The following is a 26,887-nucleotide window of genomic DNA, read 5'->3' as shown; positions in this document are numbered from 1 at the left end:
CCAAGTCCTACTTAGAGATCAACTGACCCGCGGTATAAAAGGGACCCCCTGGGCAGGATCTAAGGCATCGAATCCCACCACCAACATATCCACCACATCCTACGAAGTCGGAGCCTACAGGAGCCCAGTCGTCGGGAGATCTAGTCGGACCAACTCGACTACGGTCTCGCCGGTATCATCGAGTTCTGTTATTCTCTTTAGAATCTGTGATTTCCATCATATAATCACATACCAACTGGATTAGGGCTATTACCTACTAAGGGGCCTGAACCAGTATAATCCTTGTCCTTTGTTTGCTTGATGTCGTACTACGTAGATCCTCGTACCAGCGTACCCCAATACCCTATATATCCGGTCTACGGGTATCTCTGTCGTCAAACATTGAACTGCTATTAATTCATCTGATATGAAAATAGTCACGAGAATGGAAAGAAGAAAAAAGGAACGCGATAGGGAGCAAAGCAAGAGAAGGAAGAAACATGGCCCAAAAAAAAAGAGAAAGAAGAAAGAAGAAAAGGCAAAGCTAACAAAACAGGCTGCTGAAGACGATTTTGGCCTCGACGGAAATTACTGACGAAGCCTGGTGCTGAAGAAAAAGAACTAACAAAAGCAAAACAACAGGACATACTGTAATTAAACCACGTTTGATTTTTTTTTCTTTTTCATATCCGAGCTTAATTCAACAAAACTTGTCGTAATTAAATATTTTACCATCTGGAACGCTGAAATAGTATCCGTTAAATCTCTAAATACAATGTAGTAGTAGGAGGTATGAACTCTGGACCGTCAAGTACGTCTAAACCGCGTTCTCCATCATGGCTCTGAACTCCTGGAAGCTGATCCGGCCATCGCCGTCGCCGTCGTACGCCGCGATCATCCTGACGCAGTCGCCGTACCGCGCGCCCTCCTCAATGCCCAGCCTCCGCATCACGTTCCACAGCTCCGCCGCGCTCACGTACCCGTCCTCGTCGCGGTCGAACACGTAGAACGCCTCCCGCAGCTCGCCCTCCCCGGCCACCTTCCCCTCCGCCATCTCCTCCACCGCCGCCACCGCCTCGCACACGCCGCACGCCTCGTCGTCGTCGTCGTCGTCATCTTCGCCGGCGGCGACCATGCCGAGGCTCGCCACGACCGCCGCGACGTCGTGGCGCGACAGCCCGGCGCCGCCCCTACGAGCGCACAGCTCGCATTCCCGCCTCAGCGGAGGCGGTGGCTCGACGACGGCTACGGCGCCGGCGCAGCGATCGTCGGCGGCGAAGAGGGCGCTGTCGTCGTGCGCGAGGAGGCCGAGGAGGGCGCAGGAGAGGGAGCTCGCGCCAGCTCTGGACATGACGAGGATGATGGCGTCCCTGACGAGCGGGTGGAGGACGAACCTGATCAGGAGAGACGACACCGACACGGCCAGGCTGCAGTACTCGAACGTCGCCACAAACTGCGACATGTTTGAGTAGTAATTTTTTTTGTTTACTTTTGCGATGTGTTTGTGTTGTGTTCTAGCTTTGAATTGAAGTTAATTCATCCTGTTCAGTTTGTCCGTCATATATAGGCATGAGCTAAGCTATCCGTGATGGACAGCAAGAGCTATGGAAGTTCGTGGCAATCCACGGGAAACAATAGCATACAAGCGGTTCAGAAAGTTTCGCCGTGTGTTTCTTGCAGATTCTTTGCTTAATTTGGGTTTTGTGGGGTGTGACTTCGTGATGCTGTCAACCGACCGCTAGCAGCTACTGTAGATGGCTTCCTGTAGAGGTTTACAGCTTTGGCAGAAGTTTCTTGGTGATTTCAAGTGACCGGGATGTTCAGAACTTCAGATAAGCTGTTTGAAAATCATACGCGTATACGCACAGATTTTAAGATTTACTAACAAAAGACGAAGATTCGCTCGAAATACAAGTGATCAAATTTGCCCATATAACGGATTGCCGTGTCGTTTAATTACAGGAAAAAAGAAATTTCTCTGTGGTTAAAAGACCAATTTGTATGTTATGCATCTCAAGAACAAACAAAGGAAACGGTGTTCAGCTGTCCATAATGTGTCCGAAACTGTCAGTGCTTAACTTGACCTAAATAATGTTGACGCAGCAGCGTCAAGTTCTACAGAGTGAAGTCACCATGCGTAAATTATTACACATACTTGGCATACTCTACACTAGCCAGTTTGTCACCCAAAGCGGGGCGCTTTTTTAATTTTGTTCCCCCCTAATTATTGGCTCACTAAGTGCATATTAACCTTTGCAGCTTCGAATCCATAGTACTCTTTGCAAGTATGCGGGTCCTTATCGTTATCCACTAGCAGGAAACTCCCCGGAAATTTCTGAAGTTAACTGTGTTACATAATCAAGGACATTATTGCCTTTGATGAGTCACCATCCGTACAGTAAACAACGAGCCCTGATCTGCATATGGGTAATACTTGTTCTGTAACCGATCATGTAATGACGCAGTCAGATTATTTGCTAAGGGAGTTGTTAGCTGTAGTTGTCCGTGTCAAGCTAGTATATATGCTCTCAACCTGTAGGGAGTTGCAGGCAATTTACTGACCCTTGGACGTCAAACATTGCAGCTGTTCTGAATTTGAAGATAGCAGCTCATTCAGAACGAGTATAACCGAGATAGGCAATCCCGTCTCGCCTCACTTTTCATCTTCATTCATGTAGTGGAGTACTACTACATAATTTTTTCTTCATGTAATACAAGATTGGTACAGACAAGAGTCCTCACGTGGAAATGGTTCCGAAGTTTCCTGAGCAAAGCTGCTAACTTGGCATACAGAGAAAAATTATGCCACAAGTCAAGACGGATCAACGGCTCAATCCGTGGTCCTGCTTGACCGTTGAGGTCTTCCCAAGAACCGGGGATGATAGAACGACTCGTTCCATTAGAAAACGACCTAACTTGGACGCAGAATTGCAGTCTGAGGAGCATCTTGCACTAACTCTTTAGGTTGGTTCAGACTTCAGGCTTGAGACCACACAACAGATTTAGCTATGTTTTCACTGAAACCTTCAGGAAACTGAGCGTGGATAATGAGATGATTTGGGAATTGCATCTCAGGTAATTTGGGTGAAATCTGCTACTCATTACCACCAAGCACAAAAATAAGACTAACCAGCATATGCAGAACTCAGAACAATAGGGGAATGCTTGGAAATAACGCAAAGATGAAAACTAGCTGATCACAGCCGAATTACCACCTTTTAATAAAAAAGGAAATCCTGGCTGGCCCTGTAAATTTAAAATCTATGGTTGGGATCAGTTTCGCAAAGAGTTCGGAAATCTGAAACCAAAAACTATCTCATGAAGGACATGAAGAAATGTGTATGCTCTGAACGAAGATCAGCGTAGTACTATTACATTTCAGCTCAAAACACTTAAGAGGGGGCAATCAGTTGCCACTATGTGCAAGCAACCATTTGCCCGACCATTCCACCACACATGCCTGACAAATCTTAGCCAAGCCAAATATTTCAGCAAAACCTACCTGAACCTGTAACTCACAGTTGCAGCTTGCAAATCAAATACTCCCAAGTCCCAATATTTAGACGCACATACAAAATCGAAGCATCAAAGATATGACATCAGGCCTCAAGCTGATGCAGAATCACCCAGCATAGTGAATAAGCGAGGTCCTTCCCTGCCAATCTCAATCGAAAAACATAAATAAGCTACTGTTCAAGAAATCCCTGGAAAAAAAGCAAAACAAAACAAAGAAGGGAGGGAGAGGGAGGGATGGAAACTGAAGTACACAATGCCAGATATGTGGATAAATGCAGATGTGATCACCCTAATCATAGTTTAGATCAGCAACTCCTAAATTCCACAAGTATGCAGATGACAAAGTTGCTTCGCACTGTAACTGTTCTGCAGCTTTGTTCTAACAGGGTTCTTTAATTGACAAAGCAGTGCGAAATGCCAATGTTGGACATCCCCATATATAGTACTGAAGTAGCCTTGCATTGGTCAAGCTGCTAACCAGATCAGCAGTTCTCTGGCCCCGATCAAGTTTTTGAGAGTAGGTAAACATGCTTGAGGCTAAATTTTATTTTACATAATTAGACATAACAGGCACCAAACTGATTACAAACCACACAGGTTTCATAAAGGAAACGCGAATAGCTTGTCTAGCGGATTAAACTTTAAAATATGTACAGAAACCACGAGATATAAAGATGCCGGCCTCTCAGGAGTCCCATTTCAGAACTCCATTGACATATTGCAAGCCCAGGCCCAGCGCTGGCTGCAATACAGATAATGCAATCTCTGAGGGTGAAATCAAGCATTAACCAAAAAGAAAAATACTGTTCTCACCATTGCTCCAATCAATACGGTCAAAGTAATATAATTACCTTCAGCTCTCAGAAGAGTGTGGTGCATTATCATCAGATGAGGATGATGGATTTGAGAAAAGTGCACTCAAAGCAGAGAATATAGGACTACCAGGTTGGTTAGCACTATCTACGTCACTACTTGTACCAGCATCATCTCCATCATCGTTCACTGACACAATTCCACCGGCTGATTCACATGGGTTTTTCGACTCCTCGGTAGGCAACTGAAACCTACAGATTGGGCAAGAACTGTGTAGCTCCAGCCATGGAAGTATGCACTGGGAGTGGAACTTATGTTGACAAGGCATCTCCTTCGCTTCTGTCCCCATTTCGAAATCCTCAAGACAGACAGAACAGCCTAACACTTCCTGGATGTTCACAGTTGGCAATGCTTCTACAGCTTCCTTCTTGGCAGGTGGTGTACCAGAACGATTAAGATCACTTTCCGCCAAACGCTGCAAGAGGATATCTAATCCAGGACCAAGAAAGTAGTCACCAAGTGAAACACCAGAACTTGTATTGCTCGAGTCATCCTGGTTGTCATCAGGTCCAAATGTTCCTTGGAGAATAATGGCCTCATTGTTGGAGTTGATCAGTATCAAGCTTTCTGTCCTTTCTCTCCTCCGTTCTCTCTCCCTCTCTCTCATCCTCTCCCTCTCCCTCTCCCGCTCCCTCAGCCTCTCCCTCTCCCTTCTCTCCCTTTCCCTGTCTCTGTCACTATCCCTGCCAATGTCATCCAAGCCCCTCAAGTCATCCCGGAGGGTCTGGAGCAGCCTTACAAGAGATGAGCCCCTCCTCTGCCTCCTAAACAAGTCTTCAAGCTCATGGTCTGAATCATCTTCATCATCCTCATCCTCATCGTCGTCGTCATCATCCTCCATGATCTGCCTTCGGAGCCTTGCTCGCCGCGATGAGCCTCCCATCATCCCGAGCAGCAGTGGTGCCCAGAGGGAGATACGATCAGACCTCAAGTTGGTCGACGGCTCAAAGCCTGCAGACCCCATCTCTTCCACGAACCCGCTGTCACAGCTAGGACACTTCATATCAGGCTCCACAGGTTCGATCACTTCCTCGCAGTGGTGGCACCAGTATCTATCTCCCTGACCTTGTTCCATCCTGTAACTCAGCTAAAGCCTTTCTCTTCTCACTCTTGTGTTGTATCTTGCAGTCCGAACTCGCGCCTCGATATTTATAGCACTCCAAAAATCATCTACAGAACTAGCAGGTCAATAAGATGTCTTCCTTCAGCAGCACAATAAAGTTATCCTTGGCACCCTGAAACAACTCTACCCATTAGCATATATCTCCACTTAATATATCCACCGACAACACACAAACCGAACAAGATCTAACAACGAAAGTTAAGCCAGATCCTAGTGCAACCAATACTGTCCAAGCAAGAAAGGCAGGATTTTTTTTTTCATAGTGATCGAACCAGTACTGAACCTGCAAGAAAGGCAGGATATTTCTTGGGGACTTTCTACAGGAGCATCTGCAACTGCAAGTAAAGCAGATATGCCTCCATTCATGAGCAAGAAACCTGAAACCTAGACCAAGAATCACACAACCCAATCAAAGCAAACCGCGTGAGACCAGGTTTCACCGAAACGGGCGGCTCTACCGCTCGATCCAGCACAGAAACCCCCAAGCCTATCGCATCAAGACTACCTACTCTGAACACTAGCAGCACCGTATCACCACGAAGAAACCGAGCACGCAAGAACCCAAGATCTACTCCTTCACGCATACACACCTACTGCCACTCACGCAAAGAGCCGACGACGATTCATGGAGAGATGAGAAGAGGTGAAGAGATTCTTCGGAACCTTGTCGCGCAGTGGTTCGATTTCAGCCCATGATTCTGCTGCTGCAGATGCCCGCAGCGAAGGCGAATTGCGGCGCAGTGGCGGTGGAAGGGGAAAGAGGATAATCTCTCTCTGCAAGAAGAGAAACTACGCGGAAAGTCATCCCGCTGAGGGTTAGTTTAGTAAATAGACCTACTACTGCTTCATCTTTTCACACATTTGACCCTAGGTGACAAATTATTTTTACAGAAGTGGTGACCTCGGGACTCACTAACTAATAAATTAAATTAAATTCATCCAATTTCCAAACCTGGTGACGTCTTGCCAATTTTTGTAATATAAAAATATACATGTGGTACATTTTTATTCAAAGTGCTTGCTGTTAAATTAGTTTTGCGTGTAAAGCTCGATGCTTGTGTCAAAACAAATTACTACTCCCCTCCATCCAAAATAAATTAATTTCTATGTACGAATTTGTACGTAGACACGAATTAATTTTATTTAAAAGCGAAGATGGTTAGTGCAGTAGAATTACAGCACACAATGCGATTTTACTGTTGCTGATCATGACACGTGGATGGAGTAGTATTTTTACAGGACCGTATACGTAATTAAGATTTCGTCTATCTTTCTTCAGAAAATCTGCAGTCTCTGCCAAAACGACGTGTCAGCCTCACAGCTTGTGTGCTGACCCACGTGGCATTGTTCGCTTAATCTGGCGCAAGAGAAATCAACGAGATCAGATGCTGTCTCGTGTGCTTGGCCCAACTGACCTGAGATTAAGCAACAACCGACAAATTATAAAAAAACACATCGATTAGCATAACAAATCTCAGTGATATTTAGCGTACATATGCAAGTATTAGTGTGTTCAGTGTAAGAGAAGCAAAGCAGTTTTCAGGGCCATGTGATAGTCAGATAAGTGGCACATGCTCCAGTACTACATCACTCCATCTCCTAAAGATGTGGGTCATTTCGTCTATTTTAATCAACCATAACTCGTTTGCAAAAAAAGGATTTAAAGAAAGGGATTAAAAACAAAAGGAGAGAGGAAAGGAGACTAGGAGAGAAAGGAAAAGATATAAGGATGCGAACTCGAGTAGTAGCTGCAGGGTGAGACGCCCTACCAACTGTCAAATGCCAATTGCTAAAGAGGAAAAAAGAAAAGAAAAAGTTTCGAAGTGCCAAAGATCCAACACTCCACCTAGTACTTTGACAGTTTCATAGTACTCCGGCGGCCTTGTATTTTGTCCCAAGAAAATCAGCCGCTATTAAAATTTAAAAATTAACAAGAGTAATTTAAGGATGTTTTTAACGTAATATATTTTTATATTGGTTTACCTGATACATATAAATTATTTTTTACTCGCTAATAATTTGTTCTTGCATATAATTAATTAACTCTTTGAGACCCTACAGTATAAGTTATTTTCTTAAGAACACCTACAGTATAAGCCGGGTTGAGATTAGTTGTAGACAGCTGCTATCTACCACGTACCAACAACTCTTTTCAGCTATTAACCCTGAAGTTTAGATTGGTGGAAGCCTTGACTTTTCATCACACACTTGTCTAATTTTAGCCTCCCAACTATTCCATCTACTACTTGCGTTTACCTGGGAGTACCCCTCTGGTTCTATATTAATTGACGTTTTGGACAAGATTGAGATTAAACTTTTATAACTTTGACCATCAATAACTTTAAAAATATTTAGTTTAAAGAAACTAGAAAAATATATATAGATTTGTCTTTTAAAACACTATAATAAAAAGTAAACATGCATTTATTTATTGTATATATTATAATAGAAAAATAAGGTCAAAGGTATATCTTGTAGAGCGTGTCATTGTTCAAAACGTCAATTAAAATGAAACCGGAGGAAGTAATAGGAGTTAATTACTCCCCCGTCCCAAAATACGCACAACCATCAAAATAAGCATAACCCTAAGTTTTCGTGCCTAACTTTAATCGTACGTCTTATTTGATATTTTTTTGAAAAAACTGAAAAATATAAGTCACACATGGAGTATTATTTATGTTTTAGTACAATCTAATAATAATAAAAATGTTAATCATAAACAAATTTCAAATAAGACGAACGATCAAATTAGACACGAAAATTTATAACTGCGTTTATTTTAGAAATTTATGACTGCGCTTATTTTAGGACGAAGGGAGTAGTCAACTCTCTGCCATCAATAAATGGTGACCTACACATGAAGGAATTTGCCCCTAATTAATGGTGACTAATCTCTTACTAACTAAAACTGAAAGTCTGAAACCAATTAACGAGCCATGAAGAACCACCACGCACGCACCAACTCTTCAAAGGCAGCAAGGTATCATAGGGACTAGGGAGGCAGTGGCACAAGGCCACAACTACCAAGCAATACCTACTGGTTGCTCGCATCCAATACATCCAACTAAGAGCATTCGGATTACAAGAAAGGGAGAGAACAAGAACTTGGAGTGGATGGAATTTTCCTCCGTTTTTCCTTTGAAATCGGCAGCAAAGGATTTTTTCCTGTAATTTTCCCACAACCACTTTTTACCATCCGAATGATAGGATAGGAAAAATATCCAAGTGAACAGTATTCCTATAAAATTCCCGTAAAAAGCCTGCAATCCGAATGAGTCCTGAAGTCTGAACTAGCCGGTCAGCTGTACAGGCTATCGAGATGCCATACACGAGACGGTAGTAGGAACTAGGAAGACGATGGTTGATTCGTCAGGCGAAATCGTCGTCCTGCAGTCGCATCTATGGGCCTGGACGGAATGGGGGAAAAAGTTGGGCCGGATAGGAGGGAAAGGCCCAGGTGCTTACGTGCGAGGTAGGCCTAGGCTCTCAGCGCTTCGATTCGTTGGCACCGGGGTAGGATGCAATAGAGAGCAACGTTTAGTACCACCTCGCTTAGCTAGAGCAAACTGGACTGCCTTATATGCACGGGTGCTGGCTTGGCTGCCGTCTCTTCAGAGACATCCGATAAAATTGGAACAATACAGAGAAGATTAGCATGGTCCCTGCGCAAGGATGACACGTACAAATCGAGAAATGGTCCAATTTTTTTGCGATTTCTGCCCAGGTCCTTGGAGCCTATAGTTTTCATCACATTTATGCCCTCGGTTCTTTCATTTCGGCCCCTTAACGTTCTTTTCTGCCCTCTCGTATATTTTTCTTTCATACACTCAGGTCCTTCCGCAATCCTGCAAGTCTGCAAGCGTTCATACCTCTCAATTACGTCCATCTGATCTTTTTCTTTTGCAAGTATGACCCTCTTCTCTTACTTCTCAGACCTCACGGCTTATACTTCATCACAATATGATCCTCTTTTTTTTTCAATCTCTCCCGTTTTAGCAGTTTGACGCTACCATAACTTATCTGGATTCATGCAGTTTCACTCCATGTACCATTTCGGACCTTGTCGTTTTTATTCAAGGCCAGCGTGGGAAAAAAAAACTCATCTGTTTTTTTATAAGCCAGTCTTTTTGTATACAAATCTAGTTCCAACAATATATTCATATAGGTCCCATATGTTGTGAAAGTCTTATAATATGAAACGAGAAGTAGCTATTATAAAAGTATAATGTATGGGAAATTATTTTGATCTTTAAACCTCCATATAAAGGTCCCATACTTTTGTTTTCCTACTAACTAGCTTATAAATTTGGATGTCGCATGGTTTTCGTCCATGCAATGCCACATCTTAAAGACTTTAACGTGTGTAATAAATTTTTGTGCAACAAAGATCAGTGGAGCTTAGATCATATGCCCTTATTTGGACGCAAAAGCCACTTTTAATTATGCCCAAGCATACATGAATGTTTTTAGGGATGGTTTGATAAAACTAACCTCAAGCACACTTGTATCCACTAATGCTCATGCGACTATGTAAATTTATAATCAACAAATAATTAATATTACATGTTAGGCTCTAGGCAACATGTTCCCTGGCTCCCTCTTGAGCACGGCTAAAAAAGTCAAGTATGGTACACTTGTATCTATTAATGGTTATGCGACGGCTATGCAAATATATAATCAACATATTATGAATATTACATGTTAGGCACTGGGTAATATGTTCTATGGCTTCCTCTTGAGCACCACAATGCTCTTTTTATTAAGGCTACAAGCAATTTGGCTCAATCTCCTTTGCAGGCAGAGCTGCTGGGTCTTCAGTTGGCTATGGAAATTGCTCTCCTTTTGAATTTTGCAGGTACTACCTTCCTCACGGATAATGTGACAATTGCAGATACGGTGAAGAAATGAAACTTTGAGGCAGAACCAGCTGGTCACTGGAGCCTTAGACCGTTATGGAGTCAACTACAGTCAAGAATTCCTAATCATCTCATGCAAGTGATCTGGGTGCCTAGAGAGATAAATAGAATAGCTGATAAGCTAGCTAAAGAAGCCAAATCTCATAATATGGTTAATCCAATTTATAATTGTCAGAATATAGCTCATCTAGCTTACCCTTCAAGGCTTTATTATGCTTCCAGTTTGCAAGCTCATTTCAGTCCGGTGAACTGTACGATAAACCATGTCCTTTGCTTTAAAAAGTTGAATAAAGTCTTGACATCGGTGGAGAAATGTTTTTTAGTCCCGGTTCGTAACCCCCCTGTAGTCCCGGTTTTTCAACCGGGACTAGGAATCCGGGACTAAAGATCGCTATCTTTAGTCCTGATTCAAATAACCGGGACTAAAAATCGATCTTTAGTCCCGGTTAGTAACAACAACCGGGACTAAAGATATTTTTTCTTTTTTTCTCTTTTTCATTGTTTTAGTATTGAATATTGATTTCACACCATTCCCTAATCATGCCAAGAAATCGCAAATCCAAATTCTCACATATCACAGAACATCTCCAAATCCTCAAATAGATCATCTCCAAATACATCACAAACTTTTAAAAAATTACATCACAAGTTCTAAAAAATACATCACAGATCCCTATCACACACAAATCAAATACATCACAGGATAAATCGTAAAAAAGAAAAAAAAGAAAACAAAGAAAAGCCGGTCGGCCGGCCACTGCCGCCTCTCCTCCTCCCCTCCGCGACGGCCGGCGCTGCCGCCTCCCCTCCTCCCCTCCGCGACGGCCGGCCGCCGCCGCCGCCGAGCGGCCCCTCGCCCGCCGCCGCGCGGCCCCCCGCACCGCCGCGCAGGCCGCCTCCGCGCGGCCCCGCGCCGCCGCCGCCGCCGCGAGGCTCCCCGCGCCTCCGTGCCGGCCGCCACCGCACCGGCCCCCTGCGCCCCCTCGCCGGCCGCTGTCTGCTTCGCTGTGACGAATGGAAGGAAAAAAAGAAAGAGAAGGTAGGAGTTAGAGATAAGGAAGAGATAAAGAAGTTGGAGAGGGAGAAAGAGATAGAGGGAAGAGTTTGTTGTGTGGATGGGAAAAGAGGATCGGTAATAGGGATTATACAGTGTGTTTTTTATTTTTATTCCCGGTTAGTAACATCAACCGGAACTAAAAATATGTTTTTAGTCCCGGTCAGTGTTACTAACCGGGACTAAAGATCCTTAGTACCCTGATACGGTCTGACATAGAATCAACCGGGACTAAAGATAAACTTTAGTCCTGGTTAGAGTTACCAAGCGAGACTAAAGATGATTTTTAGTCCCGGTTGGTAACAACTACCGGTACTAAAGATCTTTCTCTTATAAACCGGGACTAAAAATTATTTTTAGTCCTGGTTTTTAATGGAACCGGGACTATTGTGGATTTGGGTCGACCGACCAAAGATGGTTTCTCTACTAGTGTGAGTTTCAAAAAAAAAAAACTGAGTATGATAAGCCATTCTGACAGCTTAAGCGCTAGACAAAATTTACTCCATCCGTAAAAAAATATAAGTATTTTTAGCATAGTGACAAGTTAAGCATTTTTAACTTTGACCATTAATAGCAACAAAATAAAAAAGATCAATCATGTAAATGTGATGTTATTAGATTTATCATTAAACAAACTATCATAATATATAACTCTTTTTATTTAAAACATATTACTTTTATAGATATTATTGGTCAAAATATCATCTCAAAAACCGTATCAGGGTAAAAAAAATGCTTATATTTTGGAACGGAGGGAGTAATATTTTTTTAGCAAGCAGTTGGTAGTACCTGCTCGGTTGCACTCTTTTAACTGTAGATATTCAGTCTACCCACAGTGTTGTGTTTTGCATGGAGCAGTTGCAACAGAAGCCACATCTATGCCATCCAATTGCGGCTCTAAACTATCGTATTTGTTTGGGCCCACATGCCATGTAAACACATTTTTAGCCAATTTGTATAGGGTTATTTTGTTATACGGAGTAGTAAGTTTGTTCAAGTTTCATTGGCGCTGAAAAACTACAGCAGTAGTAGCATGCTGAACTTTATTATAAAAATGTCACAAAGTCAGGGATCATCCAAACGGACCCTTGAGCTACAGGATTAACCAATTTTCCATCATCTAGCCTATCCCATTGCATAGTCTAGAATTTTCCAAAAAAATTCTCCCGTTTAGCAGGTCCCACAGGGAAAACAGGATTAGCCCTTGTTTAGATCCATAAAATTTTAGCCAAAAAAAACGTCACATCAAATGTTTCGACACATACATGAAGCATTAAATATAGAAAAAAAACCAATTGCACAGTTTACATGTAAATTGCAAGATGAATCTTTTATGCCTAATTACGTCATTATTTGACAATGTGATGTTACAGTAAACATTTGCTAATGATGGATTAATTAGGCTTAATAAATTCGTCTCACAGTTTACATGCGAAATCTGTAATTTATTTTATTATTAGTCTGTATTTAATACTTCAAATATACGTTCATATACTTAAAAAAAACTTTACACCCAAAGAACTAAACACAACCTTAACTGATTAACCCTTGGAGCTACGAATTCTCCTGTTTCGCAGGCCATACAGGCCGTGAATTCCAGCCCGAGAGGCGGGTAACAGCCCAGCCCAGCACATCCATCGAGCAGTTCGTGCGTGACAGCGAAGCGTCGAACGACAGCCGCGTCCCAACCCATCGGGCCATCCCATCTATCCACCTCCACCTTGGCTTCCATCCGCTTCATCCCCCTCTCCTCTCTCAAGTCTCACCCCCACGCGCTCTCCGCCTCCGTGTCTCTCTCTCTCTCCCCAATCCAAAACCAAAACCCTCGCAAAACCCCAACCCCTTCTCTCCCTGCCTCCCAATGTCGCACTAGCTTCCCTTCGCCGCCGCCGCCGCCGCCGCCGCCGCGTCCATCCCCCGCCCCCCCGATGGCTCTCTCGGCAGCGCTCCGGCTGCCGCTCCCGCGCCTCCTGTGGGGCCCCACGGGATCGCTCCTCGCGGCGGCCGCTGCGGCCTCCCGCCGCCGCGCCGCGGTCGTGGCCGTACCCGCCGCCCGCTTCCTCTCCTCCTCCTCGGATGGCTCGCGCCACGTGCAGCCCCTCCGCGCGGGCCGCGATGAGCGGGCGGCGGCGGGTGAGGGCGGGGCGGCGGTGAAGGAGCGGGTGGTGCCCGTGGAGCTCCACAAGGAGGCCACCGAGGCGTACATGGCGTACGCCATGTCGGTGCTGCTCGGCCGCGCGCTCCCCGACGTCCGAGATGGGCTCAAGCCAGTGCACCGCAGGATACTGTGAGCTCTCTCCCTTTATTTTTCCTGGATTGTTCGCTTTGCATCTATACACCGAAGTTGGTCGAATCTGTTTGGTTTAGGGATGTGCCTTCTATTAAGCTCGTTTAAAAATTATAAGATACATTTGAGCAGTTTTTGCAATTCCCTGGGCAGTTTGGTCTTGGCCACATGTTGTACACAGTACACCGCAGGGTTGGGTAGGAACTAGGAAGTAAGTAGGCTATATATATAGTGAGAGAAATGTTTAGAGTTGTGGCCCAAACAGCATATTTTTGCTGTAAGGAGGACATGCTCCAATTCATATACTACCTCCGTTTCAGGTTATAAGACTTTCTAGCATTGCCCACATTCATATAGATGTTAATGAATCTAGGCACACATATATGTATAGATTCATTAACATATATATGAATGTGGGCAATGCTAGAAAGTCTTATAATATAAAACGGAGGAAGTAGTGATTTAGGTTGGAAAACAAGGATAAGCTGTGCAGCAAATGTTTTTTGGTTACATGCACAAACAAATGCTATATAGATGTCAAATGGTTCGACATGATTTTGGTGGCTATTCTCACTATCATATGCTGGATTGATGTGGTCATTGTTGAATCTAGTTAGACACGGATCTTGCATTTGCCTCTTTGTGGTAGATGCCTTATGAAGTTGTGATGGTCGCTGACCACGGTGGGAATATTAGCGTGCCTAGTAAGTCATTGTTCCACAGCATACTTCCATTTTAGAAGTGAACTAGTGCTTTCCTGATCACTCTTGGTAGTTAAGCTAAGTAATTGAATGGTTTACTATCAGTTTGTCAAATAACTCTGTACAACATAGCTGTCCACAAAAGTTTTTAAAATTAATCTGTCCCTTTCCAACAAAATAAATAGGCGCTGTTGTGCCCTGGATTTGTTAGTTGAATTAATCCCCATCTCAAACTATTTCTGGTTTATGCAACATCTGTATCTCCTTTATGTGACGCGTTGTAAGATGCTTATTGTCTTGAGATCTCATTCTGAACTTATTTTCTGGACACATGACTAATTATTCAAACTCCGAATTATTTGTATGACTGGGTGAACTTCTTTGATTCTTCTGTAGTTATGCTATGCATGAGATGGGTCTTGCATCCCGTAGACCATTCAGAAAATGTGCAAGGGTTGTCGGTGAGGTATGCAATAAGGAACTTGTATCTGTTGCTCCTTGTGGGACGTTTGAACATATATTTTTCGTGTTTTGTGGCGGTGCCACGGTGTTGGGGAAGGGAGGATCCTGTGTACATTCTTGAATAATATTGTAGCTTGTGTGTGAGTCTTTTAGGAGTATGAACTATTCCTAACTCTTGCAGGTACTAGGTAAGTTCCATCCACATGGAGATTCGGCCGTATATGAAACCTTAGTACGGATGGCTCAGGTAACATGCCCTGGATGCATTATGTTAATATATCCTTCTGTGGTTATATATTCTTCATTTTCCATTTCTGAACTAGATATGAAAAACTGTATCAGTTCCTCCCATCAAAGCATGGTGGCATAGATAGTTATAGTTATATCATGGGTCATCTTGTCCAGTTTCTTATTTTACAAGAATGCCATACTCTGTATGTGCCACTTTTTGTTTAGGTCTGTGATCTGCCCAATACACAAATGCTGGCATATTCGCTTTAAACTGCAAATTTGCTGTATGTCGCAACTTAAACATTCATGACTTGGAGCCGATAGTTTTTTGGACAGCATTCTAAAGTACATTATACCATTCAAATACACATAAAAAAAGGACCTTTTATTTTTCTTGTTCATCATTACATGCATTAAATTTACCATGTCATGTGGCAGCTTTATATGATATTTGCTAAGCTACAGAGCTTTTATTTCACATAATCTTGCAGGACTTCTCAATGAGGTATCCACTTGTTCAAGGTCATGGAAATTTTGGTTCCATAGATGCTGATCCTCCTGCCGCAATGCGATATACAGAGTGCCGCTTGGATGTAGGTTCTATTTCATCTATATGTTGTTATTGAGCAAGCACCTTGAATCTTGAATTATTTGTCTTGCCTAAGGTTTCATGAATGGCTTGCCCTTTGTATTCAGTTCCTCACATTCTTCATAGGCCATAAGCATTTATGATTGAACATAGCCTGTATGTTCAGATAGCAGCTCTAGCTTTAGATATTACAAGATGATAGTCTGTAATTCACTGATCTAAATGTTCATTAAGAAAATTTCTTAATCTGTTTCTTTTCCTTTGTGATATGAAACCAAACCTAGTCCTTCATTACCAGTTTTACCTTGTGTTCTTTTCTTTAAAAATATTGACCTCTGTTTCGTAACATAAACCATTTCTTAGGAAGCATCGTTAAAACTTTTAACTCTATTGAGGAAAGCATCGTTAAAACTTTTAACTCTATTGAGGAACAGATCATGTAGTTACGACAATATTTCCACTCTCTACCCCTACCTTAATGCCGCAAAAGAGTTTGGGTATGCCATTTGACAGGGGTATGTATGCTTCAATGCCATTAACACTTTGGTGTCTTCTTAGTGAGAGCACATGGTGTGATTGGACTAACATAAACATTGTAAAACATAGGTGCAGTTGCTAAAAAAAGTTTTATGTTTTATATGTTTGGTTTTAGTTTTTCTTCCAATCCTCTATATTATCTATGTAGAGATTTTCTTAAAGAAAAAGCATTTAATCTTCATAATTTTTATGTAGCAATTAACCCTTCACCATGCAATTATATATATTTTTATATGTAAAAATTCAAGAGGTTGAATGATATGAATTATATTTCCTTGCTCTCCCACAATTTACAGCCATTTTTTAATATTATCTGGTTGAAAATATAAATTAAAATTTATTGTACTAATGCACACCCTTAGTACCATAAAGTTCTTCTTTGTAGGCACTGTGCACCTAAAGATATGCTCTTCATTCTTGATTGGCCAGATGTGTTTTTTTTATCATGCTTGCTAGTATGCCTTTACTGTTCACTGTTCTGTGATGTAGAATGTCACAACATATCTGAAAGAAGGGAGGATAATGACATATGCAGAAAAAAAATATTTTGGGGAATTTTATTCAAATGATTTTTGTGTTTATATGTCCAAGGATGCACATTAACTATTTCTCATAGTTGTAATTTATTTTATATTAGTTCCTCTTTTTTCACCAAAAATCTGATGGATCATCTAATTCTTTTGCAGTCACTAACAGAAGCCATGTTCCTGACTGATCTGGAGTTGAATACAGTATATATTTGTCTTTCACTTTATTTTTTGTTCTTCGCATTGTTATTGTTCAGGTTGCTTCTTTTTCTTGGACATTGATGCCATTTTTATCATTGGACAGGTTGACTTCGTCCCAAACTTTGATAATTCACAGAAAGAGCCTTCTCTGTTGCCAGCTCGTGTTCCATCTCTATTGTTGAATGGTTCTTCTGGAATTGCAGTATGCGTCCTTCTATACTTCTCGTTAGGAATCTATTTATGCTAAAAGTGTTGCCCTGGATATGATTGTTTCTTATATGTTATTGTCTTAGGTTGGAATGGCAACAAATATTCCTCCTCATAATCTGGGTGAGCTTGTTGATGTGCTCTCTGTTATGATTGAAAACCCTGAAGCTACTGTGAGTATTTTATCATTGGTTTCATTTGTTGTTTATCTTTTAGTAGGATCGTATAGGATAAATGATCCTGCAATAAGCTCTCATCATTGGTTGATGGCAACAAAATTGTCCTCATTTAAATAAAAAAAGAACATGGCAAAGATGTGGTCATATTGCTTGCTTCTGCTCATGGCCAAAGGCTTGGAAGTATACATGCAATGATTAATGTGTTGACTATCACTCATTTGTAGCTCATTGCATCAAATGACTCTTTGTAACAACTGGAGAAGATATTGACAATATGTTGCTCCTCCTCTGTATGCTTGCTGTTGCAGCTAGTTACTGTGTGTATATCGACCAACCTGTGGTGCTTACTTGCTGTATTTGGATTTTTCTGGAAACCCTCTTCATAATTGACCCTAGTAGCTAGAAAATCTTCTTTGGTGAAACTAAAATGCATAGCGTTTACACATTGGTTAACAAAGTCTCTAGAACATTTCTAATGTTAAAGGATTTTTCAAATTATGTTGTGCTAAATAATTTTCCAACTTTGGTACATCACTTAAGATACATTCGATTAGTCATTCAATCCAGTGTTTGATGCTTTGATATTTTGAATCGACAAAAATTATTCTCATTTATGCTGTGATGATATGAATTATTAGATCCACTGGAGTGGACTGTTCATACATTTTTAATTCATTGAAATTCTATTATTTCTTTGGTTTCTAAGCTTGTAGAATCATTGTCTTATTTGCAACTTTTTTTTCAATCTCTTGTCTCCAGCTCCAAGAACTACTAGAATGCATGCCTGGACCTGACTTTCCTACAGGAGGGACAATCGTGGGAAATCAAGGGTATGTAATTATTTTCCTTGGATTTATTTAGGCTTTATTATCTCAGCATCAAGCCACTAACTCCATGTTTGTCAATATTTTCTGCTCAAATAGTATTTTGGAGGCCTATAAGACTGGGCGTGGTCGAGTCGTTATGAGAGGCAAAACTGACATCGAAACAATTGATGTGAAAAGCAAACGCTCTGCCATTATAATTAAAGAGGTTCTATTATGCTGGAATTCTGAGCTACATTTTTATGTTCATTTTGATATTTGGTTATAAGGGACCATGTTGTTGGTTGTAATTTTGTAAGCTTAAATGCAGGTTCCATACCAAACGAATAAATCCACTCTTGTTGAAAGGATAGCTGAGCTTGTTGAAGAAAAGGTAATTTCATTTGGGGCATCATTAGTGGAATCTCTCATTTGATAGCTGGTAGTTGCAAAAGATGAAAACAATGTAGATTATATTCTTTCTGTGGGTGCTTTAGACCTAACTTAGATTATTCTAACAATATTTTTATATTTAAGCTAGATATTTTTTTCTCGCATGCACTTAATGTGATCCTGTTATCAGGTTATTTGTACTGTTGCAACCAAAACACCAGCAATTATTATTTTGTTAATATTCTCAAGTCCAGGTATTAGAAGGCATCAGTGATATTCGGGACGAAAGTGATCGCTCTGGAATGCGTGTAGTAATAGAGGTTTGTACTGTTATGTTTTAATCTGTATTGTTTATGTTGAGCTTATCTTTGCCAGGATTTAGACTGAACATACCAAGCTCCAGTGATACTAATTATCTTCTTGTTTATGTGGAATACTGGAATCCACAATTTTCTCTTGCATGCTATTGTAGCTGAAAAGAGGTGCAGATCCTGCCATAGTTCTGAACAACTTGTACCGTCATACAGCTCTGCAATCTAGTTTTAGCTGCAACATGGTAGCGTAAGTATGCTCCTAATCACTTGTACAACCAATGATTTTAGGACAGTTTGTTGTGTGTTCTGTGGCAAAAAAGGAGGGGGGTCGTTGTTCATGTTGCCCCTTTCTGAAATTATGGTGTTTACTGTAGGACTGGTCTGCTTTGATCAATAAAACTATAAGCCCCGTTTCTCTGCTTGATTTCTTTAATGTTGTTAATTTCAGCCAATGTAAATATTCAGGATTTAGGATATTAATTTAAATCTTTCTCATGAAACTGTTTTAATGTATCCCACAAGTACTCGCTCAATACATCTCATGCTTGTTAGATGTGACTGTTCTCCTTGAAATAAGGCATAAGTTCATTTTCTATAATTTCCTTTCTTTGGACTTTGGCTTTGAAACAGAGCCCTCATCCTAATGGAGTATGTTGCTTGAGTTATTTGGTAAAAGAAAAGGGCAGCTGCAACTTCTAAAGTTCCATTTCAGAATATTTTTGGTGACAAATACGATTTTTAGGATAAACACGTGGGAAGCTTGAAAATATTTGTTTGCTTTGATTTGGCATGCCTAGCAGTTTTTACAGAACTACCATTATGAACTAAGTTGTATCAATTTGAATCTTTAGACTAACGTTATGAAGATAAAACTGCTGAAACACTGAAACTAAGGAGCTGTATGACCATTTTAATCTTTTAGCTACGGAAAACATCATTTCCGTGCACTTTGGAAGAAAATTAAAACAGCTAATGGGTACAGAGATTTTGTTTGATGCAAACACCTCTTTTCAAATGGAAGTACAAATACCATAATATTTGCCACTTAAACCTATAGTCAATGCATGATTTGAATGTCTTAACTTCTGGTGATCTCTTTTGCCATTGAACCAAGAGTTGCAACCATTCTAAAGATTTGGACTGAAATATGCCAAGCTATTGTATATTGAGCAGATGAACCAATTTTAGAGGAACCATCGTCAATTCAAGCATTTATTTCATCCCTGTGGAGATCTTGGTCTATTTGTTTGCATGTTTGACCTTGCTATACTTGGTTGAGGCCATTATAAACTTGTGATTATACATATACTTTCTTTTTTGCTGCCATTTCCAGACTGCTGTTTAGTTTACCTGTTTCCAAATTATGCATATCTTTTTCTTGAATTTTCAGTATCCTTGATGGGCAGCCAAAATTGATGGGACTGAAGGAAATTCTTCAGGTGCTGTTATATTCATCTACTCTGATATGGATCTATCCTCGCCCACACCATTCAGTGTCTCCATTTGTTTCTTTGTCTATTGCATCAGAGTGTATATGTTGTTTTCCCCTCAAATTGCAATTGATCATCCTATCCCACTTCACACTCACACCCTACAGACTACTGCAATGTTTTTGGCTAAATGGAAGGGCACAATATTTAATCTCACTTGGTTTGGCTGTACTCCTGGAGGTCTGAACTCTTAAGATTGCTTTTGTGCCGTTTTTTTTATGAACACCAATGGCCCTTATTAATTGTATGAAATAGTAAAAAAGGTCCTTCATACTCATTGAAGCAAGCTTGTCATTGTGGATGCACATATATTGATAAATGGTTTCATAATTCAAACAAAAACCTTTGGTATTGTACTGAGATTATCCTCTTCACACACAATAACATCTAGCCCTTGCCTTTCTTATGTGTTTTTTTTGTGCCCTGCTGTACTTGTTTCTTTATACAACTTTCACTAATTATTACCATAAAATATTTGTCTGCTCAATTGCTCATGAGCTTTGGATCTAATTCCCCTTTTAAACTTCTGCTTTAGGCATTCATTGACTTCAGATGTTCTGTTATTGAAAGGCGTGCAAGATTTAAGCTTTCACAAGCTCTGGAAAGGAAACATATCGTTGAGGTAAATAGGTTTAGATCTGTTAACTTGTTTGTCCATTGAAAGGTTGATGACTAATTTTCTTCTTCCTGCAGGGCATTGTTATTGGTCTTGACAATTTGGATTCTGTTATCCAAATAATAAGAGGAACATCCAATCATGCAATGGCAAGAGAATCTTTAATCAAGGGTAATGTCTTCCAGCTCTATTTCTGAAGGTTTATGTAATTTTAGCCAGATTAAGATGTTTTGGTGAAGTGAATGTCTCAATCTATATAAATTGCTCAACGTTGTAGTTGTGCCCTCTTTAGTTCTCTTGAAGACCTCAGCTATATATTTCTACTAAATTGGCACCTAAAATTTCACTTAGGTTAGCTTTAGCTTGCAGCTGTACAGTGAGATAGCTTAAAAGAAGCGCATCTCTTTTTTTTCATTAGATTTCTAGAACTGGGGTTCAAGATACTATAATTTTACATTAAATTGCACAGTCAAAAGCTGCATGGTTATGCCTTCAGTATATGCCTTTTTTCCTTTGAAGAACACTAATTAGCATTTGGACTGGGTTAATTTTGTAGTAGCTTAAGAAATATATGAAAAATTGAGAATATAAGAAAATGTAAATTTGATCTCTGGATAAGTCTGACAACTAGAAAGGCCACTGCTCCTCCATGTATTGTTTCTATATTTTATTGATTGATTTTTAGCATTTGTGTTTATTTCCTTTCAACTTTTAATGATGTTCAACATGGGAAAATATGTGGTGGAAACTTGAAAACTTTTGCATAGAAGACTAAAAAAGCTCTCATATATAGGGAAGATTCCTATGAAATTTCAAGAGCAAACTCAACCTCATTTGTGAGGTATGAACTTAACAAATGGTGAAGGGAATACACTGTTCTTTTTTTTTTTTTTTTTTGCCATTGGTCAATTTCATATCTGAAAAATATCATCTTAGTTGTTTGTGAGATTTTTTATATAACCTTCTAAATGTGGTTTTGATGGTTTCCAACATATATTTATCGGTTAAAACTCCTTCGCCATTTGTTATTTGGGGGATTTAAAGAACATGGTTGCTTAAAGGATTTTTTTTTTATCTAAAGCTTTCATGGCTCATTGGAAGAGTCCCATTGATGTTTTATCTTTTTCATGATGAAACGGAGCAATCGCATGTGGGACAGTTCTTCATTAACTGAAATGAATGTTTGTTCTTGCCCGGTAGCAATTATTAAATCACCTGCGATTTTATTTAAAAGTGAGGGGACAATGAACAACATAGATATTCTCATTGATCATTTAGGATATTGAGACAGATCTAGTCCGTACATCTTATACTGAACTAAATTGTGCAGAATTTGGTCTGTCTGACAAGCAAGCAGAAGCCCTATTGGATATCACACTAAGGAAACTTACTTCCCTTGAGGTTTCTGTTTTGTATTTCATTATTGCAACAGTTAGCCAAATCCATTTCCCTACTTAGAATCGCTGAACGGGCCTCTATTTATCGCAGCGGAAAAAATTTGTTGACGAAGCTAAATCTTTGTCAGAGGAGATCTCCAAGTTAAATGAGCTCCTGTCTAACAAGAAGCTTATTTTTCAGGTCAGACATTTTAAGCTCTATGATTTCAACTTATTTTTTCATGTTTTTCTTTTGTTTGTGCTCTATTCATGTGGCACCTACTCTCTCTTATGCATGACGTGCATGTGTCTTCATTGGTTCATTGTGTTTTGTGAACTACAGTTATACAGTATATTGCATACAGATTACATTGTTTTGCTGTCATCCCCTTTTAACTCAGTGATATTTGCTTTTCTCGTAAAAAGATCTATGGTTTCTCTTAGCCAGGCAATCCACCCATATGCATATGGAATGGGGACATTAATACATTACTTGTGTAATTTTTAGAGAAAAAACACTGCACTTATTGAGAGGGTATAGTGAAGGGGTTATCCTGTTCAGTTGCTAACAATCAAGTATGCATGATGCCGGTCAGGGGTTGGTTGATGGTTTAGATTATTTGAGAGCTGAAATTAATGTGGTTATTCGAGAGCTGAAGTTAATGTGGTCTTTATTTAAGGTGTGATGAATGGACAACTAAATAGAAACTTTATGATAGTAGGGATGATCTTTAACCTTTTCTCCAAAGGGGTAAAAAGAATGCTATATAGGCTTTGTAAAAAGAATGCCGTTAATGACACACTGAATCTTCCTTCTGGTGTTTCAGCTTATTTTACAAGAGGCAACTGACTTAAAGAACAAATTTGCTACCCCACGACGTTCTTTCATAGAAGATTCAGCAAGCACTGAAGTTGATGATCTTGATATTATTCCTAATGAGGAAATGCTTTTGGTGAGAAACGTCTGTATTCATGTGTGCTTCTGGTACTTCTTTTTTTTTTTTTTTTGCATCACTACTATTCACCTGACGGAATGTATGGCACCTGAAGATTCTTAGTGAGAAGGGCTACGTTAAGCGTATGAAGCCTAATACCTTCAATCTACAAAACCGGGGAACGATCGGAAAATCTGTTGGAAAGATGCGAATGAACGACAATACATCCGATTTCATTGTCTGCCAAACACATGATCATGTCCTTTACTTCAGGTATGCAGTCTGAAAGGCATTCTGATCATTAAATCTTCCAGCATATTAGAATGGAGGTGATTCTATGCCAAAATATTTCTTGTTTCCCAAAACCTGGAGGGTGAATGTAAGTGATTTAAGTAAAGATTATAAATTAGTTCTCACTAGATAAATCCGTAGTTGCTACAATATAGTTTCTAGTGAATTATGTTACTGTATTCATGTTGGGATGAACACCCCTGAAAGTTCATCCTAATAAGTTTCTTACTGCTCAGCTGAAAATGTGACAGCTAATTAACTGTACATAAATTTCAATCTATCAACCAAGAGCATGTTGAAACTCCAAATACTTTGCATGTTGAGAATTGTATGCCATTTGCATGTGCTTATTCTAATGTTACATTTTGTTGTTTTATGATATCATGTAACTGAATGGTGTTGGCTGTCGTTTGCTTCAGTGACAAGGGAATAGTATACTCAGCACGTGCTTATAAGATACCTGAATGCACAAGAGCTGCGACTGGAACTCCACTGGTACAGGTATAGTGATGGATGTTAGTTTGCTTTACAGTATCTTACCAGATGATATTGATCATTATTCTGATTTTATCATTGTTCAGCTGCTTTCTTTGTCCGATGGGGAGAGAATAACCTCCATCGTTCCTGTAAATGAATTTGGTGAAGATCAGTATCTTGTGATGCTGACCGTTAACGGTTATATCAAGAAAGTTCCTCTTAATGCTTTCTCAGCAATCAGGACTTCTGGGATCATTTCAATTCAACTGGTACTCTCATTTGTTTGCGCATTTTCCTTATCACATTTATATTGGTGTTTTGAATTTTGATAAACAGTTTAATGTATTAAATCTTTAGGCTCCTGGTGATGAGCTGAAGTGGGTTCGTCGTTGTGGGGATGATGACCTTGTTGCTTTGGCTTCACAAAATGGGATGGTTATAGTTAATACATGCAACAAGGTAGGCTACAATTATATGCATCCTTATTCTGTGGGTTCATGAATTGTGAGCTCTCCTGTTCCCCTTCTTTTCTCATTAACTATGCAATATCCAAATCTACTGAAAGTGGGGAATCTATCTGCTTGCCTTTTGTATTTATCCTTATAGGCGATAGTTCATTTGGTATATTTATCTTTATTCAATGTCCCAGCTTCGCGCCCTTGGAAGGAAAACAAGGGGCGTCCTGGCAATGAAGCTAAAGGAAGGCGACAAGATGGCATCCATGGATATAATTCCAGCAACGTCGCATAACATGCCTGAAACTTACAGCAGGTTGTATCATCCAGACATTGGAGTGGTGATTAGGACTTAGCACATCAGACAGATGGAATTGATAAAAGTGACAGATTTTTTTAAAAGACATTTAATATGAGAAATTATGTGCAGTTATTATATATGCCTGGACTAAAGGAATTTAGCATTCTTGAAAAATGGCCATCATTCATTTCATGTCTGCTGAAAATTTAATTGATGAAGCAACTGTTTACTGCCAAAAATATACTGGTTAACGTAGACCAATATTTGGGAAATTGTCTTGCTTCGCAACAATTAATAAGTCCAGTGTGGTTTGTCTGCATAGTTTGGGTAGTTCCTGCACTAAAGTACTGACCAAATTATCTTCCAATTACTAATGCTTCTTTAGAGTCAGAGATTTGAGTCCGCCATGGCTGCTTTTCATAGCTGATAATGGTATTGGGAAGCGTGTGCCCCTAAATGCATTCCGGCAAGGAAATTTCAACAGAGTAGGCTTGCAAGGCTACAAGGTACAATAGATTTTCTTCTCTACCACGTTGATCCAATCTTCATATATTACGCGTTCAAACTATCCATCAGTACTATTGATACAGAATACTTTGTGAGCTCTTATTGAAATGTTGATCTACACGGTGCAACTTATAGTTTCTTATATCATACTAAAAGCATATGCATGTTAGCATGTACGTCTGTCTGCAAAGTACTTCAGACACATGTTAAATCATGATTTTGACTTTGATGGAGTACTTGACAGTGTGCTGTTTCATTTGCAGCTTCCACCAGACTGTAGCTTAGCTGCTGTATTTGTTGTTGGATTTTCACTTACTGGTAGCCTTCTTATACATCTTGCTGCTTTTATTTGTCGCTCCAACAATATACAAGCTGTATGTTAACATGTTTGCTTGTTAATGAATTTAATAATAGATGACGGTGAAAGTGACGAACAGGTGGTTTTAGTTAGCCAGAGTGGTACTGTAAACAGAATCAAAGTCAAAGATATATCCATCCGGTCTCGTTCCGCAAGGTAAACTACTCTATGTTTTACGGTACTGTTTTCTGCAGAACTATAATGACCGCCTCTGCCTCCACAGTCAAGCATCATCATCATTTTTCCTTTATCTTCTTGGTGTTTCAAAACCAAAGTAGATCATCATTTTTTTAAGATAATGGAAATGGATTATATCTGTCTTTTGTCACAAGACATACAACCATAAGTTTATTAAAAAAAGGTAAAGATAAAAAAATGAATGAAAATAAGACATGAGGTGATGGGACAAATCCTAACTCCCCTTTAATAAGACTAGTGTTAAACCACATAGATTATTTAAAGTGGATCATCGTATGAATAATTGCTCTAAAGAAGTTGTATGTTCAGTTTCATCAATTATTTTCTCATGCAAACCAGCTATATTTGTTTTTCCTATTTCTGACTGCGACTGAATTTTGCTCCGTGCCAGGGGAGTCATTCTGATGAGGCTGGAACATGCTGGGAAGATCCAGTCAGCCTCACTAATATCAGCAGCAGAAGAGGAGGAAGAACAGGACCCGGAGTCAGCCTCACTAATATCAGAAGCAGAAGAGCCGGAAAAACAAGACCCGGAGGTCTCAGCTTAGGAGTGGCGAGTGCACTCATCTATTGAAGGCCTCGCTGATGTGATTGCAGTTCGGGGATGCAATTTTTGGGCGGCTCAGCGATCATGCAAGATTCATTCCACGCCGAAGCACACGGCTGATTCGGACAGAACTCTAGTTGCCAGTAACTACCTGTGTCTAGCTAGATATGTAGGATTTCCTTGGCAGGAACCCGAACGTGCTCGCAAGGCTACATCTGCCATGAGCAGTTGATGCATCCAGCACCTCATGGGCTGCTGCTGGACTGGTGTGCTTCTTCTGTGTTGAGAACTACTGATTCTTGCGCATCCCCCGTTGCGTTAGCAACAGTTTATGATGGCCTTCTGTGTATACCCATTTTGCTGTGATCGATCTTTCTAATTCGCCTTATTTTCGTACCAACGGATTTTTCATATTTTCCCCCCGCTTCTTGCGCTCACGACAAA

At 40.3% G+C, this 26,887-nt stretch overlaps 3 protein-coding genes and 1 non-coding gene across 5 annotated transcripts; 2 read left to right on the top strand and 2 right to left on the bottom strand.

Annotated features, from left to right (window-relative positions):
• Positions 1 to 625: 625 nt before the first annotated feature.
• On the bottom strand, positions 626 to 1,558 carry LOC127768086 (calmodulin-like protein 2). The gene has a single exon (XM_052293609.1). The coding sequence runs from the start codon at positions 1,439 to 1,441 to the stop codon at positions 797 to 799; it is 645 nt and encodes a 214-aa protein (XP_052149569.1). The 5' UTR covers positions 1,442 to 1,558; the 3' UTR covers positions 626 to 796.
• A 2,455-nt stretch (positions 1,559 to 4,013) lies between these two features.
• Positions 4,014 to 6,298, bottom strand: LOC127767414 (E3 ubiquitin-protein ligase SIRP1-like). Its single transcript, XM_052292748.1, has 3 exons — positions 6,155 to 6,298; positions 4,347 to 5,603; positions 4,014 to 4,237 (listed from the first exon to the last, which is right to left on the bottom strand). The coding sequence occupies exon 2, from the start codon at positions 5,441 to 5,443 to the stop codon at positions 4,349 to 4,351; it is 1,095 nt and encodes a 364-aa protein (XP_052148708.1). The 5' UTR covers positions 5,444 to 5,603; positions 6,155 to 6,298; the 3' UTR covers positions 4,014 to 4,237; positions 4,347 to 4,348.
• Positions 6,299 to 9,096: 2,798 nt separating this feature from the next.
• Positions 9,097 to 9,199, top strand: LOC127769141 (U6 spliceosomal RNA). Its single transcript, XR_008016708.1, has one exon. It is a non-coding gene; the product is annotated as a U6 spliceosomal RNA (small nuclear RNA).
• Positions 9,200 to 13,217: 4,018 nt separating this feature from the next.
• Positions 13,218 to 26,831, top strand: LOC127765155 (probable DNA gyrase subunit A, chloroplastic/mitochondrial). Of its 2 annotated transcripts, none has more exons than XM_052289994.1 (27): positions 13,218 to 13,748; positions 14,846 to 14,915; positions 15,093 to 15,158; positions 15,634 to 15,735; positions 16,955 to 16,999; positions 17,100 to 17,198; positions 17,290 to 17,376; positions 18,142 to 18,212; positions 18,306 to 18,414; positions 18,517 to 18,579; positions 18,833 to 18,898; positions 19,051 to 19,139; positions 20,283 to 20,331; positions 20,918 to 21,004; positions 21,076 to 21,169; positions 22,329 to 22,399; positions 22,487 to 22,576; positions 23,202 to 23,336; positions 23,425 to 23,582; positions 24,020 to 24,101; positions 24,182 to 24,346; positions 24,435 to 24,536; positions 24,727 to 24,848; positions 25,219 to 25,339; positions 25,604 to 25,658; positions 25,755 to 25,854; positions 26,288 to 26,831. In XM_052289994.1, the coding sequence occupies exons 1-27, from the start codon at positions 13,390 to 13,392 to the stop codon at positions 26,442 to 26,444; spliced, it is 2,814 nt and encodes a 937-aa protein (XP_052145954.1). In that variant the 5' UTR covers positions 13,218 to 13,389; the 3' UTR covers positions 26,445 to 26,831. The 2 variants fall into 2 exon arrangements, with proteins under 2 accessions (XP_052145954.1, XP_052145955.1); XM_052289995.1 differs by having other exon boundaries at positions 13,219 to 13,748; positions 23,202 to 23,327.
• Positions 26,832 to 26,887: the final 56 nt, after the last annotated feature.

This window comes from Oryza glaberrima, chromosome 3, assembly GCF_000147395.1.
Source record: "Oryza glaberrima chromosome 3, OglaRS2, whole genome shotgun sequence".
In the NCBI taxonomy this organism is placed as follows: domain Eukaryota; kingdom Viridiplantae; phylum Streptophyta; class Magnoliopsida; order Poales; family Poaceae; genus Oryza; species Oryza glaberrima.
Note: the sequence above shows the minus strand (reverse complement) of the source record. Positions and strands in the feature narration are given on the sequence as shown.